Here is a 20,501-nt window from a genome sequence, read left to right as displayed (position 1 = left end):
CCTAGGCCAACATTTTTTTTTTTAATTTTTATTTATTTATTTATTTGAGAGAGAGAGTTACAGACTGAGGGAGAGACATAGAGAAAGGTCTCAGAGAGAATGGCCGCAAAAGCCAGAACTGGACTGATCTGAAGCCAGGAGCTTCTTCTGGGTCTCCCATGCAGGTTCAGGGGCCCAGGCACCATCTTCCACTACTTTTCCAGGCCATAGCAGAGAGCTGGATTGGAAGAGAAGCAGCCGGGACTAGAACTGGCACCCATATGGGATGCTGGTGCTGCAGGCGGAGGTTTAGCCCACTACCACAGCGCCGGCCCCCAGGCCAGCATTTTTGAAACAGCTCAGAAGTCACTGTCCTGTTTCTGGGATTTAAAAAATGTTGGGTCTACATGTGAATATATTAATCTTTGGAACTCTTTACAACTTCTAGAGAGTGGTTAATTATTATTTAAAAAAAAAATCTCAGAGTATAAATAAGTCTAAATACATACATTGTATTTGAGCAGTACTCTCAGATGAGTTAACTTAATTTGAAAGAATTGGTAACCACAATTGTGGTCCACAAGTACTGTGGCACTTATTGGAAATGCAGAATTTCAGCCCTATGGAATCAGAATCTTCATTTTAACAAGATCTACTGGTGATTCCTATGCATTTTCAAGTTTGAAAAACACTCCTTCTAGGCCTAAGTCTCTTTGTAAACAGATTAATTAAGAATTTGCAAAAACCATATTATCAGAGATTAGGAAAACATTCATTTTTTAAAAAATTCATTATAAGGTCAACTCCTAATTACCCTGTGTATTATAATTAGAAATAATTCTTCTGCTACTCTGGAACATTATTGAAAAATGAAGCCAAACTGAATGAATGCCAACACTCTCCAGCTTTCTTAGCTCACTTTATTCCTCAGGTGCTGTCCTAAGGCTCTGTGTGGATGCCTGGAGTATAACACCAACCTGAACACTTCTAATCATAGCATCTCTTTGACTTAACACTTGGTCTGTTGTTAGAAAAAGTAATTAAATAATCTGACTTTAAATAGCCTTATTGGACTACAATTTGCAATTGGAGTAGAGATAAATAGAGATATGATAGTGTTATAAATACTGAAGCTCAGTGTTTGGCAATGATGATGATCAGATCTCTGGCACTTACCATGTGTCACATACTGTATTAAGTGTAGTATGTGCATTATCTCATGTAATTTTCACAATCACCATTTAGAGTGGTAACTGGTATTCCCATATCTCAAATGAGGAAGTGGAAGCATAGAAGGGTGAAGTTACTTGTCCAGGTGAGATGGCTGGTATATAGCAGAGCAGGCCTCAAGCCCAGGTCTGTCTGTGATACTAAAGTTCTTAATGTGTTATTGTCAACAAAGATGAAAATGTTTTTAGCCATGGCACATTAAAACATGTCCAACATCTTGCAATAATTCAAGATTTGACAATAGACTTAAAATTCTCTGCTATAATTGTTTAGTTGATATTCTGAAATTAATCACCTGTTCATTTACTCTGTTGTTACAGGCATTAGTGAGTCTTATCAAATGGGAATTTTCCGAATACTTGCTGGTATCCTTCACTTAGGCAATGTTGGATTTGCCTCTCGAGATTCAGACAGCTGCACAATACCTGTACGTTCAGAAAAAGCTTACTTTTTTCAAATTTTTATAGAAGCTATATATTTTAACATTATTAATATTATCAGAGAGATAATTACCAAAGAGATATTTTTCAAAGTAAGATCTTAAACTGACAACAAAGAAAATGGAGTCTAACATCTGGTGCACATTGATTGTGTATGTTGGGGCTGTGGGAGCTGGGAAATTATCTATATAAAAATCAGGTTATTGAGTTTAGAAAGAAAGGCTCATTGGCCCATGGTACAGGTGCTAAGAATTGATAACTTTGTGTCTTCAGCTAAGAAAATGAATTATGCTTTAAAAGTTATTGATAAAACTTAACAGGGACTCTTGGAAAGAGAAACTAGATAGTTGGGAGGACTAAGAAACTGAATTAGTGTGGTAGATGTATTTGTCATCTATTAAAATTATGAATTTGTGTGTTATGAGACTTACAAGACAAATGATTGATAGATAGATAGATAGATTGATTTCCCATATGAGATGGCAGGTGCATAGCAGAGCCAGGCCTTAAGTCCAGGTCTGTCACACTCTATAAACCATGGTACTAAACTGCCTAATGTGTTAGCATCAAGAAAGGCACCCACACCTCCACACAAATAGACAAAATTAGTAGTTACGACATAAATAGCCCCACAAGATCAGACTCGTGGCAGTTAAAGCTATAAGGGGTGGTACCCCTGCTTAAATCCTTTGGGACTCCCTACTGTCGTCAGCAATCAACCAAACACCTTCCTGTACTTGTCCTCACGTGGAAAGGTCTCTGATTCCTATTTTTCACACTCAAGTCATTGACATGCCAAGCTACCTCTCCTCCTGCCTTTGTGTAGATTCTGCTAGGATAGACTACTTTTTTTCTGGCTAGCTCATATTCACTTCTGCCACACACATTTGGTAACATCTCTTCTTAGATACCCCTTCCTCTCCTTCTGCTTTCCAATATGGTAGTTCCAATCCCATTGTACTATAGGACTTTCCCTTTCTTATCTTTATTCCCTAGAATTTTGAGGTCTGAATAAATGGAGCTATACTATTCATTTTGGTATTATTTGTTCAGGAACACTAATATGGGATACAGACATCCCAAGCCACATCTTAACTGCTAGACCAATGCCCATTCCTGTGTTAGTGTTATTAAAAAGACCTAATTTAGATGGTTTTTATTCAGCTCACTCTTACTTTTCTTTTTATCATCTGTCTCTATAACTCCTCGTACAAAAACAGATTCCTTACTCTTACAAGAAAAAGATCTGTCTATTCCCTACCTTTCTGGATATAGTAGTTTTTTACTACCTTACATGTGTGAAATCTAATGTAATATCATTTATAATAAAAATGACTTTATGATTTGAGGAGAAACTATGCCATAAATGACTTATCAGTCAAAGGCCCAAGCACTAGGTGAGTTGGGAGTTTGCTTCGCAGAAACCTTGAGCATCTTGATTTCCCTTATGGACCATTCGTCATCTTCCTCAGACATAGATCCTCATTTTAGATTCATGATTCCCACATTCCAACCCTAGCCTGTTTTCCTTGTGGCACTCTTTTAAAAGGCAGAATGATGATTCTGGTTTAAACCTGAATTCTTTTGTAAAAACATCTTTGGTTTATTTATTTTCATTTTTTGGGAAAGACAGAGACAGACACCTAGAGAGCTCTCCCATCTACTGGTTCACTCCCAAAATGCATGCAGCAGATAGGGCTGATCCAGGCTGAAGCCAGGGGCCCAGAACTTTGTTCAGGTCTCCCACGTGGATAACAGGGACCCCAGTACTTGAGCCTTTACTGCTGCTTCCCAGGGTGTGCATTGAAAGCAGACCTGGGAGTCCTGCCAATATGAGACACAGTGGTGACTTCACAACTGTGCCAAATGTCTGCCCCAACCCTGAATTCTTGTGTGGAATATTATTAGCATTTTCTTTTCAACAGCTTTGTTGAAATTTAGATTTAAATTGTTTTTAGTATATAATTAAATGTTTTAATATATTCACATATGTAAGCATATCCATAGTTCAACTTAAAATGTTTTTATTACTTCATAAAGAAATCCTGTACCCTCACCTATTGATCTCTATGCCCCAGCCCTAACCAAAAATGATTCTATTTCCTGCCTCCATACATTCACCTGTTCTAGACATGCCATAAAAATTCAGTCAAATATTATGTGGTCTTTTGTGACTGGCTTCTTTCAAAATCCATCGATGGTATAGCATAAATAAGTACTTCATTCTTTTTATGGCTAAATACTAATAGACTAGTGTGTGTGTACGTGTGTGTATATATATAAGGGTACTTCAAAAAGTTCAGAGGTAGAAGGAATTAAAAGATTAATTTACTTTGATATAAAAATTTATTTTAAAGATTTATTTATTTATTTGAAAGTCAGAGTTACAGAGAGAGAGGAGGAGACACACACACACAGAGAGAGAGAGAGAGAGAGAGAGAGAGGTCTTCCATCTGATGGTTCACTCCCCAATTGGCCACAATGGCCAGAGCTGCGCTGACCCAAAGCCAGGAGCCAGAAGCTTCTTCTGGGTCTCCCATGTGGGTGCAGGGACCCAAGCACGTGGGCCATCTTCTACTGCTTTCCCAGACCATAGCAGAGAGCTGGATTGGAAGTGGAGCAGCCAGGTCTCAAACCGGCGTCCATATGGGATTAATTTAAAAAATTGATGTTGAACACATACTCAGGCAAGGCCCACAGAAGTTATCTTAGGGCATGCAGGGATATGTAAGTCATTCAAGAGATTCAGGTCCAAGAAGTGACACAAAGAAGTAACATGTTATTTGTTTCTTTTTTTTTTAACTTTTATTTAATAGATATAAATTTCCAAAGTACAGTTTATGGATTACAATGGCTTTTTCCTCCCCATAACTTCCCTCCCACCTGCAACCATCCCATCTCCCACTCCCTCTCCCATCCCGTTCACATCAAGATTCAGTTTCGATTATCTTTATATACAGAAGACCAATTTAGTATATATTAAGTAAAGATTTCATCAGTTTTCCCCCACACAGAACACAAAGTGCCAAATACTGTTTGAGCACTAGTCATATCATTAATTCATATTGAACTACACATTAAGGACAGAGATCCTACATGGGTAGTAAGTGCGCAGTGACTCCTGTTGTTGACTTAACAAATTGACACTCTTATTTAAGGCGTCAGCAATCTCCCCAGGCTCTAGTCATGAGTTGCCAAGGCCATGGAAGCCTCCTGAGCTTGCTGACTTTGATCTTATTTCGACAAGGCCATAGTCAAAGTGGAAGTTCTCTCCTCCCTTCAGAGAAAGGTACCTCCTTCTTTGATGACCCGTTCTTTCCACTGGGATCTCACTCATACAGATCTTTCATTTAGTTTTTTTTTTTTTTTTTTTTTCCTGAGTGTCTTGGCTTTCCATGTCTAAAATACTCTCATGGGCTTTTCAGTCAGATCTGAATGCCTTAAGGGCTGATTCTGAGGCCAGAGTGCTGTTTAGGACAACTACCATTCTATGAGTCTGCTGTGTATCCCGCTTCCCATGTTGGATCACTCTCTCCCTTTTTTATTCTATCAGTTGGTATTAGCAGACACTAGTCTTGTGTATGTGATCCCTTTGACTCTTAGACCTATCATTATGGTCTATTGTGACCTGAAATTGATCACTTGGACTAGTGAGGTGGCATTGGTACATGCAACCTTGATGAGATTATATTGGAATCCCCGGCACATTTCTAACTCCACCCTTGGGGCAAGTCAGCTTGAGCATGTCCCAAATTGTACATCCCCTCCCTCTCTTATTCCCACTCTTATATTTAACAGAGATCACTTTTCAGTTAACTTTAAACACCTAAGAATAATTGTATGTTAATTACATAGCTCAACCAATGGTATTAAGTAGAACAAACAAAAATACTGCAAGGGATATAGTATTAAATTGTACATTAACAGTGATGATAAGGGCTGATCAAGTCATTGTTTCTCATAGTGTCCATTTCACTTCATCAGGTTTCCTTTTTGATGGTTGGTTAGTTGTCACCTATCAGGGAGAACATATGATATTTGTCCCTCTGGGACTGGCTTATTTCACTCAGATGTTATTTGTTTCAAATCCTTCAGTGGCCTCTTGTGGCATGGCTCTGGAGAAAGACCAGTGGTGGTATAGCCTCTGTCTGTGTCAAGGCCTTCATCTGACACATTTTCTTCCTCACTCAGCCTCAGTTCCTCCTGTTGATGGTTTCCTTCTCATCACAGAAGGTTGTTCACCAGGACTTGCCATGATCTGGAAAACCCTTTCTTCTCTTTTTTACACAGTTAACACCTTCCATTCCTTCAGATCTCAATTCCATTTCTTAAGGCACTGTCTTCTGCCTCCCTACGTAAAGCACATTCCCTTCACATGAACTTAACAGAGTATCCTTCTTTGTGATATTTTACATTTTGGGAGCAATCATTTAGTTAGTATTCACCTCCCATGGTGATTGTAAACTCTGGGAGGGCAGCAACCACATGTGTTGTTTCCTGGCACAAAATAGGCACTCAGTGAATATTTGTAACTAGCTGACTGATTTTCTGATAGAATGAATGTGTCCTAAGAGAGGTAAATTTCTCTATGAAGAATCAAAGGAAACAGGAATTTTTTAAATGAGCTATAGAATACATTGCAAAATGCCATCTGTTTGCTGGTTTGATGGATAATTCTCATGATTATTATTGATCAGCTTTGGATGATCTTACTGTTTGTTACAACAAAGAAATTTCTAACTTTTATTTGTAGCCTGTCTTATTTTTCAGTATGTATTTATTTGAAAGACAAGTTTATAGAGAAGGAGAGACACACATCCACTGGTTCACTCCCCAACGTGGCCACAACAGCTGGGACTGTGCCAGGCCCAAGCCAGGAACCAGGAGCTTCTTCCAGTTCTCTCACATGGGTGATAGAGGCCAAAGTATTTTGGCCATCATCAGCTGATTTACCCATTGTATTAGCAGGGAGTTGGATTGAAAGTGGAGAGGGGCTGGCACTGTGGCATAGCAGGTAAAGCCACCACCTGCAGTGCCAGCATCCCTTATGGGCGCCGGTTCAGATTCTGGCTGCTCTACTTCTGATCCAGCTCTCTGGGCCTTGGGCCCCTGCACCTCTATTGAAAGACCTGGAGGAAGTTCCTGGCTCCTGACTTCAGATTGGCACAGCTCCAGCCATTGCAGCCAGCAGGGGAGTAAACCAGCAAATGGAAGACACCTCCCCCCCCCCCCCCGCCCGCCTCTTCTCTCTGTATGTAACTCTGAATTTCAAATAAATAAATAAATCTTTAAAGATAAAAAAATTGTGATCCTTTAAAAAAAGAGAAAGTGGAGCAGATGAATCTTGAACTGGCACTCATATGGGATGTCAGCATTGCAGGTGACTATTTAACCCACTGTGTCACCACACCAGCTCCTATTTGTAACTTCTTCGATAATATTTTTCAGGAAATTCTTATTGATTTGATCTTATCATAGGAAATAAACCATTCTGTTTTGGCAGCCCAAGCATGAGCCTCTCAGCATCTTCTGTGACCTCATGGGCGTGGACTATGAAGAGATGTGTCACTGGCTCTGCCATCGGAAGCTGGCCACTGCCACAGAGACATACATCAAACCCATCTCCAAGCTTCAGGCCACAAATGCCCGTGATGCTCTGGCCAAGCACATCTATGCCAAGCTCTTTAACTGGATTGTGGATCATGTCAATCAGGCTCTCCATTCTGCTGTCAAACAGCACTCTTTTATTGGCGTGCTAGACATTTACGGGTAAGTGTATTTGGCTTACTGTTATGCCAGAGTGCATTTCTTCCTACAGATTATCTAGTAATAAGAAGGAAAACCCCGACTGTGACAATTCAAGAGTACATTGATGATGGTGATATAATTACATATTACTTGAAACTTAGCAACAACAATAGCTCAAATCCTGAGCTAATTTACTAAGCTAGTGGGTGGAGTTAATTGATTTTTTGACTCATGTAGTAAATTATCACTGAATTTCTAAAAATCTGTTTCCATTTGCTAGTTTGCCTTTTCTAAGTCTCTTTGTCTAAAACCCTTCCTGTATACCGTGCTTCTCTGGAACCTAATTTTTCATTGTCTGCTTCTTTTTCAAAAGAACCTGTGAAATCCCTATTCTTACTTCCTTTTATGTGTGTAACACAGCCTGTGCATAAATTGCCAAGAGCAATGACTTCATGATTCGTTGTTCACCACTTAGAGATGAACTAGCTCTCAAAAAATCCTAGTGTTGAACATCCCTACATGCCAAGACCTTTAAAAGAATCTCTCTTCCCCTTGGCTGGTGCTCAGCTACTGGGTACATATTCCATGTTACTCACTTATAGACCTCTGTGTTCACTGATGTGGAAAAAAATCTCATTGTTGGTAAATTTCCCATTTGTTTCTTCCTAAAATGTACATTTTGGATATTTAAAAAAATCTATTCATTTTCTTCCCTGATTTTTGGTATTACAGATTTGAAACATTTGAGATAAATAGTTTTGAACAGTTTTGCATAAATTATGCAAATGAAAAGCTACAACAACAATTCAATATGGTAAGAATTTTCTTCCTTGAATAATATGCTGCTGTAAATTATTCTCTTTAATTCTTAGTCCTATTTAAAATCCTGGTTCCTGAAATGAAGTCCTGATTATAGTTATTATGTAGCATTTAAAACAACTAAAATGCTTAAAAACTGTTAATTAGTAAATAATGCAACATTAGAAAAATATTTTATTATCTAGGCAGAATTCAAGATCAATCCTGGATTGCTGTCCAAGAATAATGATAATTTGGGGCTGATAAGTTGTGTGAGCAAAGCAGGAAGTGTGTTAGGTAGCAGCTAAGGGAATATGAAGGTTTGAGCCCAGGAATATCCTTTAGCTTGTTATTCTGAAGCTCACTGTATGCGGACTGTCTTAACTCTTACTTGCTGTATTTGTAAAATGATACCTCAAAATCAGAACTTTATGTACTTTCTTTTCAACAGTCTGAACCATTCACTGAGACTATGGAAATGGGAATATTTTGAGAGTGGCTCTTGTGAACCAATAACGTCAGCATCTCTAGAAAATCATCATAGCATTGAGAGATTTGGAGGTGCTTAAAATAAAGGACAACAGGGGCAGCCATTGACTTAGCAGTTAAGACACTGGTTAAAATACCTGCAACCCCTGTCTGAGTACCTGGGTTCCATGCCCTTCTCCACTTCCTGCTAATGCAGACTCCGGAGGCTTAGGTAATTGGGTTTCTGCTACCCACACAGGATACCTGGACTGAGTTTTGGTTCCAGCTGTAGTCCCTGGCTATTGTGTATATTTGGGAAGTGAACTAGCTGGTGGGATATCTCTCTCTCTCTCTCTCTCTCTCTGCCTCTAATAAATAAAAATAAGGAAAAATAATACAGGGCAGGGCAACAACAGTTTGTAATGATGGCAGGCACAGACCCCAGAGATGAACTGCCTGGGTTGGAATCCCACTCTTTGTAGATTATTAGACCTGGGGCACATCAGTTGCTCTCTATAGGCTTTGCTTCATCTGTAAAAAGGAGAGAACACCTGCTGTCCATGGTTTTATGGATCAAGTGAGTTGAGGCCTGTATAGTGCTCATCACTTGCCAGGCACGGTTTCAGGTGTAAGATTAGGGGTGGTTATTAGTATCAAAGAAAGAATAGTAAAAAGAAGTCACCATGGGCATTAGAAGATCAAAGAGAAGGGAACTGGAGGGCAGCAAAGACCTCCTTAATGTCCTCATCTTATAGCAAGAAAGGTAAAAAAGTATGTCATTAGTGGATAAGCAAAAAAGGAGGTTTAAAGCTATTGTGTTGTTTTAAAATTAGTAAAAATCAAGAGAGGATCTGAAAGTAGAAATATTGGAAGGTTAGCAAAAGAGCAGAGGAGAGGCAGTGCATATGAATTTAGCCTCATCTACCTTATCATGAAATCATTAGATAATGTTTCAAATTGATAAATCAGAAATAAACTGATAAATATATCCCATAATTTCTTTATCCAGCCTTCTTTTGATGGGCATTTAGGTTGATTCCATGTCTTAGCTATTGTGAATTGAGCTGCAATAAACATTGAGGTGTAGATAGCTCTTTTATTTGCCAATTTAATTTCCCTTGGGTAAATTCCAAGAAGTAGGATGGCTGGGTTATGTGTGGTAGGGATATATTCAGGTTTCTGAGGACTCTCTAAACTGTCTTCCATAGTCTGTTTGCCTTCTAATTAAAAGAACAGAAGAAATTTGCTTTTTAATCAGCATGACATAAACATTCATACGAATGACCATTTTTTGACTGAAGTTTATTATAGCTGGTGAGACTGTAAGTACTGCAGATGAGCAAGGATGGCATGATAGAAAGTACAGAATCAAGTGGGGGTGTCCCAGGTGCATTAAGAGAGTATGTATCAGAAATCTCTTTGGTACCTCCGTTTCATGGAGCTAGGGATTCTAGAATATACATGTTTTCTGTCATAGCACAAAAGGCCAGTCTTCCCCCCCAAAATAGAAAGCTGTGTTAGAAAACCAGAAGAGACAAGTGAAGAAAGGTATGTGATGGAGCAGTGTGTGGGGAGCCAGGATTCCCTGGCATTGGAGGAGCCCAAGGCTTCAGATCTGATTGTTCTACCAACATAGAGGTGTCAGACAGTTTGGTCTGGAACAGTTCTGCATTGCTTCATTTTATTAAACTCATTCGGAAGAGATCCACTTAGTACTTGGGCCATCCTCCACTGCACTCCCTGGCCACAGCAGAGAGCTGGCCTGGAAGAGGGGCAACCGGGACAGAATCCAGCGCCCCGACCGGAACTAGAACCCGGTGTGCCACACCACAAAACACACCAAACACTGGAGTTAGAGGAAAGGTTTATTGTAGGGTGTGGGAAGCTTGATGGGCCAGGGGGAAAGGGTGAGAAGGTGAGAGAGAGGAGGAGAGCATAATAGAGAGAGAGCATGTGTTCAGGAACAGGTTCTGTTAAACCTTTGTGTAGGGGGGAGTGCGGGGCAGGTGGAGACTGGCAGGGAAAGAGGCATAGCGAATCCCATTAGGATGGGTGGAGCTGACACTGGTGGTTCGGCCATGGGGCCTAGAACCGGAGATGGGGGCCAGGGCCTAAGATGGCGAGTGAGGCATGGATGGTACCACATAGACTGTGCCATTTTACTAACAAGGTAGAAACCCCTAAGCATGAGCTGTAGCTGTTAACATCCACAAGGACTGGAAGTTGTGCTGCCAGCTGTGTGGGTTGGGACTGCAGCCTGAATCAGGGGCCATGGTTGATTGCCCCTCCCATCTTATCAGCTTAGCCCCCTTATTCATCTTCATAGCTCAGATCACACAGTCCTTGCTCAGGGAAACCTACCCTGACCACCTGTATCCAAACTAGATTAGAACTCTAGCTCCTGTTATTTTCCTTTAAAATTTTGTTACAGCTTGTAATTATATTCCTTGTGGTTATTTGATCTCTGTTTGATGCTCTCACTAGTCTCCAGACCCTCCAAGGGCAGTGGAGTCAGCTATGGACTTTGTGTACATAGCAGACAGCCAATATGTATTTTTGCTTAGAAGAGTGGATGGAGATGAGAAACAGCAGGGACAGTGGCTGAAGCCTTTAGCGTAACTAGCAATGGTTGGCAGTGGTTGCAGCTGCTTGCAGAATTGAATGTAGAATGCGGAAAAGTGAGCCACAGATTCTGACTGTGGAGAATAATCAAGACAGACACAAAAGACCAAGCATTATCTGGGACTGGTGAACTTCTGCACCACAGTCTGTTAGAATTATGTTGTCCTACTGAAAGCATTGTCCTGCACAGTTCAGTGGACTAGAGGGCATCCACTCTGCCTAGTTTTTCAGTGCCACCTTAGTAAGGCTTTCCTGTCCCTTTGTTAGCAGCCTGTGCAAAGTTAAGAAGCCAAAGTACACAGTGAAGTATTGGAAATATACATAATCAAGGGATCACAAAATGTTACATTTACATCTATTGAAATAATTTACATATCCCGATTTACTTGTTCACCAGGAACCTTGTGCAGCTGAGATTTCGCTCTGTGTGGTTTTTATTTACTTTCTCTGTGTGTAAATCATCCATCACCTCTGAGGCTGTTGTTGCTGGAAGCCATGGACTGTCTCAAATTATGTTGAATCCTCTTAGTATTTTACATAAATGCTGTTTCCTGACTACATTCTTTCTGAAAGTAGTCTAGTAATGGCTGCTTTTTTTCTTTTTCATTTCAGCATGTCTTCAAATTGGAACAAGAAGAATATATGAAGGAACAAATTCCATGGACACTGATAGATTTTTATGATAATCAACCCTGTATTAATCTTATAGAATCTAAACTGGGCATTCTAGATTTGCTAGATGAGGAATGTAAGGTAAGTATAATTTTCTACAGTACTTACTCTATCAAAATAGATATATCAAGGTCAAAAGATAAATGGGTTCAGGCAAAGATTTATTTGTATGACATGAGATGCCATTGTGGTAATAATAAGTAGGTGGTCACTCTGACCTTCATTCTGAAAGTTTGCCAAGTCCCAAGTGTTCTAATTACTAGTTAGCCTAGAAAAATATCCCTTCTTGGCTGATTCTAAATTACATGAAAAAATGACATTAGATAGAATTACTATCCCCACGTTTGTTATCAACTTGCTTATATTTAGTACTTTTTGTTCAATAATAGAATGTTTTTAAAGAAATGCAGGAAATAGGGGGCCAGTGTTGTGGCATAGCAGGTATAGCTGCTGCTTGCAATCCTGGCATCCCATATAGGCACCAATTTGTAGTCCCTGCTGCTCCACTCCCAATCCAGCTCCCTGCTGATGGCTTGGGAAAAGCAGTGGAAGCTAGAAGCCCCAGTGCTTGGGCCCCTGAACCCTGTGGAAGAGCTGGAAGAAACACCTGACTCCTGGCTTTGGCCTGACCCAGTGCTGGCAATTGCAGCCATCTGGAGAGTGAACCAGTGGGTAGAAGAAGCAGTGGGTAGAAGATTCTCTCTCTCTCTCTCTCTCTCTCTCTCTCTCTGCAACTCTACCTCTCAAATAATTAAATAAATTTTTAAATGTAGGAAACTGTGCAAAAAATATTTTGAGTAATAGTTCCAAATAGACATAATTGAAAAATTGACTAATTGTTCTTTATTACTGACATAAATGATAGAGATGGAATTTTAGCTTTAATATTTGAAGGTGCAACACATTGGAAATTTTTTTCTGCCAAGGGCCGTTTGAATATTCATAACATCATTCACAGGCCATACAAAATTATCCAATTAAAAATCAGCCTGCTGGGCCGGCACCGTGGTTCACCAGGTTAATCCTCCACCTGTGGTGCCAGCATCCCATATGGGCGCCGGGTTCTAGTCCCAGCTGCTCCTCTTCCAGTCCAGCTCTCTGCTGTGGCCCACAGGGGCAGTGGAGGATGGCCCAAGTCCATGGGCCCCTGCACCCACGTGGGAGGCCAGGAGGAAGCACCTGGCTCCTGGCTTCGGATTGGCACAGCTCCGGCCGTTGTGGCCATTTAGGGAGTGAACCAATGGAAGGAAGACCTTTCTCTCTGTCTCTCTCTCTCTCTCACTGTTTGTAATTCCATCTGTCAAATAAAAAAATTTTTTTAAAAATCAGCCTGCTATAGATTTGTTGAATTTCAAGTCCCACCTGCTGTTGCCTTGGCAGGGCCAGACCATATAATTTCATCGGCCTTCTATGCAGTGAGTTCCAGCTTACCACAGGTTGATACTCCTAAATATCCAGACTTCTTACAGCATAAAGAACCTGAGCTGATGGGAGCTGGCACTGTGTTTTAATGGGTAAAGCCTCTACCTGTGATGCTAACATCTCATATGGACACTGGCTTGAGACCCAGCATTCCATATGAGCACTGGTTTGAGAGCTGGCTGCTCCACTTCCTATCCAGCTCCCTGCTAATGTGCTTGGGAAACAACATAAGATTGCACAAGTGTTTGGGTACCTGTGCCCATGTGGGAGACCTAGAAGAAGTTCCTGGCTCGGGACTTCGGCCTGGCCCAACCCAAGCCCACTTAGAGAGTGAATCAGCAGATAGAAGATCTCTCTTTCTCTGTCTGTCTCTTTCTAAATAAATAAATAAATCTGGGCCGGCGCCGCGGCTCACTAGGCTAATCCTCCGCCTTGCGGCGCCGGCACACCGGGTTCTAGTCCCGGTCGGGGCGCCGGATTCTGTCCCGGTTGCCCCTCTTCCAGGCCAGCTCTCCGCTGTGGCCAGGGAGTGCAGTGGAGGATGGCCCAGGTGCTTGGGCCTTGCACCCGCATGGGAGACCAGGAAAAGCACCTGGCTCCTGGCTCCTGCCATCGGATCAGCGCGGTGCGCCGGCCGCTGCACGCCGGCCGTGGCGGCCATTGGAGGGTGAACCAACGGCAAAGGAAGACCTTTCTCTCTGTCTCTCTCTCTCACTGTCCACTCTGCCTGTTAAAAAATTTTTTAAAAAAATTAAAAAAAAATAAATAAATCTTTAAAAAAGGGGGGGGGGACCAGCGCCATGGTGTAATAGGTTAATCCTCTGTCTGCGGCACCCCATATGGGTACCAATTCTAGTCCCAGCTGCTCCTCTTCCAATCCAGCTCTCTGCTGTGGCCTGGGAAAGCAGTAGAATATGGCCCAAGGACCACATGCCAGATCTGGAAGAAGTTCCTGGCTCCTGGCTTCAGATCAGTGCAGCTCTGGCCATTGTGGCCACCTGGGGAGTAAACCAATGGACAGAAGACCTTTATCTCTCTCTCTCCCTCTCACTGTTTATAACTCTATCTCTCAAATAAATAAATAAAATCTTAAAAAAAAATAAAAAAATAAGAACCTGTACTGCACAGGTTCAATTGAAAGTAAAACAAAACAAAAATTGTCTACCACTTCTTACCTATCAAATATGTAAGCTTAAACTTGCATCCTTTCATTTGATAGCCCAGGTGAAGTATTCCTTATTTAAAATGCTTGGAACTAGAAGTGCTTCAGATTTTAAAACATTTCAGATTTCCATCTTAGGGATACTCAAACCATACTAAATTAATGTTGTACATATATTCTTGATGAAAGCCATGATTTTGTACAACATATTTTAGAGGAATTTGCAGAATTGTGAATACATACACAGGAATGGAACTGCTAGGAATTTAACCTATGAATAGATTTCTAAGAACATCCAAGATATGCATGAATAAGAAGAAAAATTTGGCAGCTATCATAATAACAAAAAACAGGAACTTAGCAGCCATAAATATGAAAGTGCTATTATTATTATTAAGAAGAAGGAGGAGGAGGAGGAAATACACAGAGTATATAGAATGGTCCCCTTCTTGTACATACCTTAAAAGACAGAAGGAGATAATGAAGTGGGAGGAAATGGTAAGAGGAGACTACTCTCCATTTTATACCTTTCTGAATTACAGAAATATTTCACAATGTGAATCACTGAACAAAATATTAAAAATATTAAAGCTGTACATGACAGTTGTAATATTTCATCTTTAACTTGTGGGCTTCTGTTATTTTAAAAGAAGATCAAATATTTCTTTGATGGTTTCTGGTATAGTTAGATTGAGCTGTGCAGAGATTGGGCTGAGTTGCCCATTGGGAAAGTCTTAGTTGTGGTCTTCATTAGTAATTAGTTTTAGACCTCTACAAGAGAAATGTGGGAGGAATAAATTTCTAAACTAAATATAGAAGTTGTTAAGTAAAGCTAAAAATTAATCTGTTGGCAGCTGACACTTGAGAAGTTTCTCAGTATTCACCTTATTTTCTTTCCTTGTTTCCTGAATGTAGATGCCTAAAGGTTCAGATGACACTTGGGCCCAGAAATTGTACAACACACATTTGAGCAAATGTGCACTCTTTGAAAAACCTCGTCTATCCAATAAAGCTTTCATCATCCAGCATTTTGCTGACAAAGTAAGGAAGCTTTATCTTTTTTCTTTTTGAATACTTAAGTTACTGAGGAGGAAAATCAGTAATCAAGAGGTATTATTTTATCCTTTGCTGATGCCTACATTCTGTCGACCCTATAAGGAAAGCAGTCTTCAGTGTCTGCTTGTTGGTTTTCTCTTCCTTTAACCTAACTTGAATTATATATGAATTAAATATGGGTTTATGATCTTCTGTCTATAAATTTGAAATCTAGGACATTAAAAACCCAAAGTCTTTTTATAAGTTATTTAGTGGCTAAACCTGATCTTTGATCTCAGCTAACTGTGGTGCTATATATAGTCTTTATTTATACAAGTTAGGTTGGTTATTTACTTCAGTCTAGAAATATTAATGTGTTGGTTACATGTAGCTGCCTTAAACTCTGCTGGAGGTATTAAAAAATGGTGTGTGTGCATACTGCAACTCTAAACACCTAAAAATTCTAAGTTCTAACGCACAGCATATTCTGAATCAAGAGATTCAGAATAGATGTGGACTTGTGTCATCCTTGGGGTTGATTCTCTGGGTCCCTCCCACAAGGCATGCTGAATTGGTAATTCACAAATTCTGTATTCTACTCAGAAAATCAGAACCATGAAATGAATTTATCTTGCGAGCAGGTTGTGGGATAAGTTTTGGAATAAGCTTCCCAGGGTCAACTTTGGGGATCGAGGACTTTCTGAGTCTACCTTCATCATTACCAGAAACTTCAGAATAACTGCAGGACCTCCTAAGTATTTTGTGCTACAGGCTGTGGAGCTCCCTGAGTAGCAGCTAACTGCTGGTGCTGTGGTTTGGGAAGAGGAACAATCCATTCTCACATAGTATGGTTTCACCAAATCCTGCGATATTTCTCTGCCTTCTACCTCTGTCTGTTTCAGACAGCCATTTGCTGTTTGTAATATTTTCTACTTTAATCCCTTCACTCTTTTTTTTTTTTTGAAAATTTTTTTAACTTTTATTTAATAAATATAAATTTCCAAAGTACAACTTTTGGTTTATAGCAGCTTTTTCCCCCCATAACCTCCCTCCCAACCGCAACCAACACATCTCCTGCTCCCTCTCATATTCCATTCACATCAAGATTCATTTTCACCTATCTTTATATACAGAAGATCAATTTAGTATATACTAAGTAAAGATCTCAACAGTTTGCACCCACACAGAAACACAAAGTATAAAGTACTGTTTGAGTACTAGTTATACCATTAATTCACATAGTACAACACATTAAGGACTGAGATCCTACATGGGGAGTAAGTGCACAGTGACTCCTGTTGATTTAACAATCACCCGAGGCTCTTGTCATGAGTCGCCAAGGCTAAGAAGCCTCTTGAGTTCGCCAACTCCGATCTTATTTAGACAAGGTCATAGTCAAAGGGGAAGTTCTCTCCTCCCTTCAGAGAAAGGTACCTCCTTCTTTGATGACCTGTTCTTTCCACTGGGAACTCACTCATAGAGATCTTTCATTTAGGTTTTTTGTTTTTGTTTTTGTTTTGCCAGAGTGTCTTGGCTTTCCATGCCTGAAATACTCTCATGGGCTTTTTAGCCGGATCCAAATGCCTTAAGGGTTGATTCTGAGGCCAGAGTGCTGTTTAGGACAACTGCCATTCTGAGTCTGCTGTGTATCCCACTTCCCATGTTGGATCATTCTCTCCTTTTTAATTCTATCAGTTGGTATTAGCAGACACTAGTCTTGTTTATGTGATCCCTTTGACTCTTAATCCTATCATTATGACCAATTATGAACTGAAACTGATCACTTGGACTAGTGAGATTGCATTGGTTCATGCCATCTTGATGGGATTGAATTGGAATCCTCTGGCATGTTTCTAACTCTACCATTAGGGGCAAGTCCAACTGAGCATGTGCTGAACTTACATCTCTTCCCTCTCTTATATTTAACAGAGATCACTTTTCAGTTAAATTTAAACACCTAAGAATACTAGCAGTCAGGGAAATGCAAATCAAAACCACAATGAGGTTTCACCTCACCCTGGTTAGAATAGCTCACATACAGAAATCTACCAACAACAGATGCAGGTGAGGATGTGGGGAAAAAGGGACATTAATCCACTGTTGGTGGAAATGCAAACTGGTAAAGCCACTATGGAAGTCAGTCTGGAGATTCCTCAGAAACCTGAATGTAACCCTACCACACAACCCATCCCACTCCTTGGAATTTACCCAAAGGAAATTAAATTGGCAAATAAAAGAGCTGTCTACACTTCAATGTTTATTGCAGCTCAATTCACAATAGCTAAGACATGGAATCAACCTAAATGCCCATCAACAGTAGACTGGATAGAGAAATTAGAATACTATACAGCAGTAAAAAAAATGAAATCTGGTCATTTGCAACAAAATGGAGGAATCTGGAAAACATCATGCTGAGTGAATTAAGCCAGTGCTAAAGTGACAAATATCATATGTTCTCCCTGATCGGTGAAAAGTAACCAAGCATCTAAAAGGAAACCTGTCGAAGTGAAATGGACACTATGAGAAACAGTAGCTTGATCAGCCCTTGTCTTGACTGTCGAGGAACAGTTTACTACTTTATTCTTTTCAGTATTTTTTTGTTCTACTTAATACTATTGGTTGAACTCTTTAATTAATCCCTTCACTCTTAAGAGGGAACACTCCTTTTGGAAAGTGAATTGGTTTAGAGATACAGTGCATTGGGTCAGCATTGGAGGAGCTCTCTCTGGCCACTGTGGGAGAATAGGGTTAGTGTCTTCTGACTCTGCTTACCCATGAATTGGGAGGATCTTTTAGTCCACACTCAATCAGCACCACCATTGTTTCCAAGGGAAACAATACTGGGAGTATCATCCTTTAGTATTAACATACTTACCCAGTTTCTCTGAAAAGACTAAACATACCACTTTGCTGAGAGGTGGTCATGGAGCCTGAGCCCAGTGAATATTTTTGTTGTTGACAGTGATATAATCTTTCGAAAAATTTTATTAAGGAGAGTTCTGTTTGTGTTTTCAGGTGGAATACCAGTGTGAAGGCTTTCTTGAGAAGAACAAAGACACTGTTTTTGAAGAACAAATTAAAGTTCTTAAATCAAGCAAGGTAACCATGGATGGACTACTTTAATTGGAATATATTTAATAAAATGTCAGTTACCTAAGCTTAGCATTTTAACAATAATAATGTCTTATCTAACAAAAACATAATTTTACTTTTAGTTTTAAAATTATCAAATACATTGCGGCGCCGGCATACCGGGTTCTAGTCCCGGTCGGGGCGCCGGATTCTGTCCCGGTTGCCCCTCTTCCAGGCCAGCTCTCTGCTATGGCCAGGGAGTGCAGTGGAGGATGGCCCAGGTGCTTGGGCCCTGCACCCCATGGGAGACCAGGAAAAGCACCTGGCTCCTGGCTCCTGCCATCGGATCAGCGCGGTGCGCCGGCTGCAGCGGCGGCCATTGGAGGGTGAACCAACGGCAAAGGAAGACCTTTCTCTCTCTGTCTCTCTCTCTCACTGTCCACTCTGCCTATCAAAAAAAAAAAAAATTATCAAATACATTACACGTACTGTATGTCAGGTCCTGTTCTAAATGACTTACAAATGGTAACTAATCTACTTCTTATAAGAAGGTATTACCATTTCTCTCGGGGTGTGCAGGAGGCACCTGAGGCACTGCAACCTCATGCCTCATGAGTTTCAAGTCAAATGAAAACCTAGGCTGTCTTGCTCAGTGTCTATGTCATTTACCACTCTGCAGTATTATCTTTCAGTCTTGCGTGAAAGTGTTGCCCCCGTGGTGGTTCTAGATTCTTGAGCCTTTGGAGAGACTGTGAGAGAAAATAGTCTATCTGCCATGTCACGTTCAAGGGCTATGCTAGAATCAGGGACTTCTGCACTGCATCCAGGCAGGGATTCGGTTCTAGGTTGTCTCCAAGTGCAGTTCCAGGTGTGGCCCAGACCACTTGGAAATTGTTTTCTTAGGCGGTATTATAACACTGCTTCCTAGTGCAAAAAGACTATTCCAGATGGCAAAGAACTGTGATGACTGTACTCCGTAGATTATTAAGTGGATCCCACCTTGACCCTTTGACCTTCAATCAGAAAGGATGGGGAGGGGTGTACAACTTATGTTCATTCTGCAGGGAGCAAGCCAGGGAGCCAGCTACTTGATTCAGCAAAATGAAAGTTCAAATATCCAGTAGAAAAGTAAAAATTAGGGGCTAATATCAAGGCACAGCAGGTTAAGCTGCCACTTAGGATGCCCACTTCCCATATTGGAGTGCTGGTTCAAGTCCTGGCTACTCCACTTCCAATCAAACTCTTGGTTAATGTGCCTGGAAAACAGCAGGTGATGGCTCAAGTACTTGAGTTGCTGCCATCCACAAGGTATACTCCGATGGAGTTCTTGGCTCCTGACTTCGGCCTGGCTTACCCCTAGCTATTGAGGCCATTTGAGGAGTGAACCAGAGGATGGGAGATAGCATGTGTACTCACTGTCTCTCTCTTTCTCTCACTCTGCCTTTCAAATAAATAAATCATTTTTAATTAATTTATTTTAAAGATTTATTTTATTTATTTGAAAGACAGTGTTACAGAGAGATGTAGAGCCAGAGAGAGAAAGAAAGAGAGGTCTTCCATTCCACTGGTTCACTCCCCAAATGACCGCAACAGCTGGAGCTGCACCAATCCAAAGCCAGGAGCCAGGAGCTTCTTCCAGGTCTGGCACATGGTTGCAGGGGCCCAAGGACTTGGGCTATCTTCTGCTTTCCCAGGCCGTAGCAGAGAGCTGGATCGGAAGTGGAGCAGCCGGGACTTGAACTGGCACCCATATGGGATGCCGGCACTGCAGGCTGGGACTTTAACCTGCTGTACCGCAGCGCCAGCCCCAAATAAATAAATCTTTTTTTTTTTAAAGTAAATGTTTGCTTATG

At 40.7% G+C, this 20,501-nt stretch overlaps 1 protein-coding gene across 4 annotated transcripts in view; it reads left to right on the top strand.

Annotated features, from left to right (window-relative positions):
* MYO5A (myosin VA) overlaps window positions 1-20,501 on the top strand; it is a 216,193-nt gene that overhangs the window by 98,325 nt on the left and 97,367 nt on the right. For all 4 annotated transcript variants that reach the window (XM_008268986.4, XM_008268991.4, XM_051822368.2 and 1 more), the window contains exons 9-14: window positions 1,530-1,636; window positions 7,153-7,418; window positions 8,130-8,211; window positions 11,898-12,038; window positions 15,457-15,582; window positions 18,592-18,675. In XM_008268986.4, coding sequence (XP_008267208.3) covers window positions 1,530-1,636; window positions 7,153-7,418; window positions 8,130-8,211; window positions 11,898-12,038; window positions 15,457-15,582; window positions 18,592-18,675 — 806 coding nt within the window. The remainder of the gene's footprint in view (window positions 1-1,529; window positions 1,637-7,152; window positions 7,419-8,129; window positions 8,212-11,897; window positions 12,039-15,456; window positions 15,583-18,591; window positions 18,676-20,501) is intronic.

Source organism: Oryctolagus cuniculus, chromosome 12 (genome assembly GCF_964237555.1).
Source record: "Oryctolagus cuniculus chromosome 12, mOryCun1.1, whole genome shotgun sequence".
Taxonomy (NCBI): domain Eukaryota; kingdom Metazoa; phylum Chordata; class Mammalia; order Lagomorpha; family Leporidae; genus Oryctolagus; species Oryctolagus cuniculus.
Note: the sequence above shows the minus strand (reverse complement) of the source record. Positions and strands in the feature narration are given on the sequence as shown.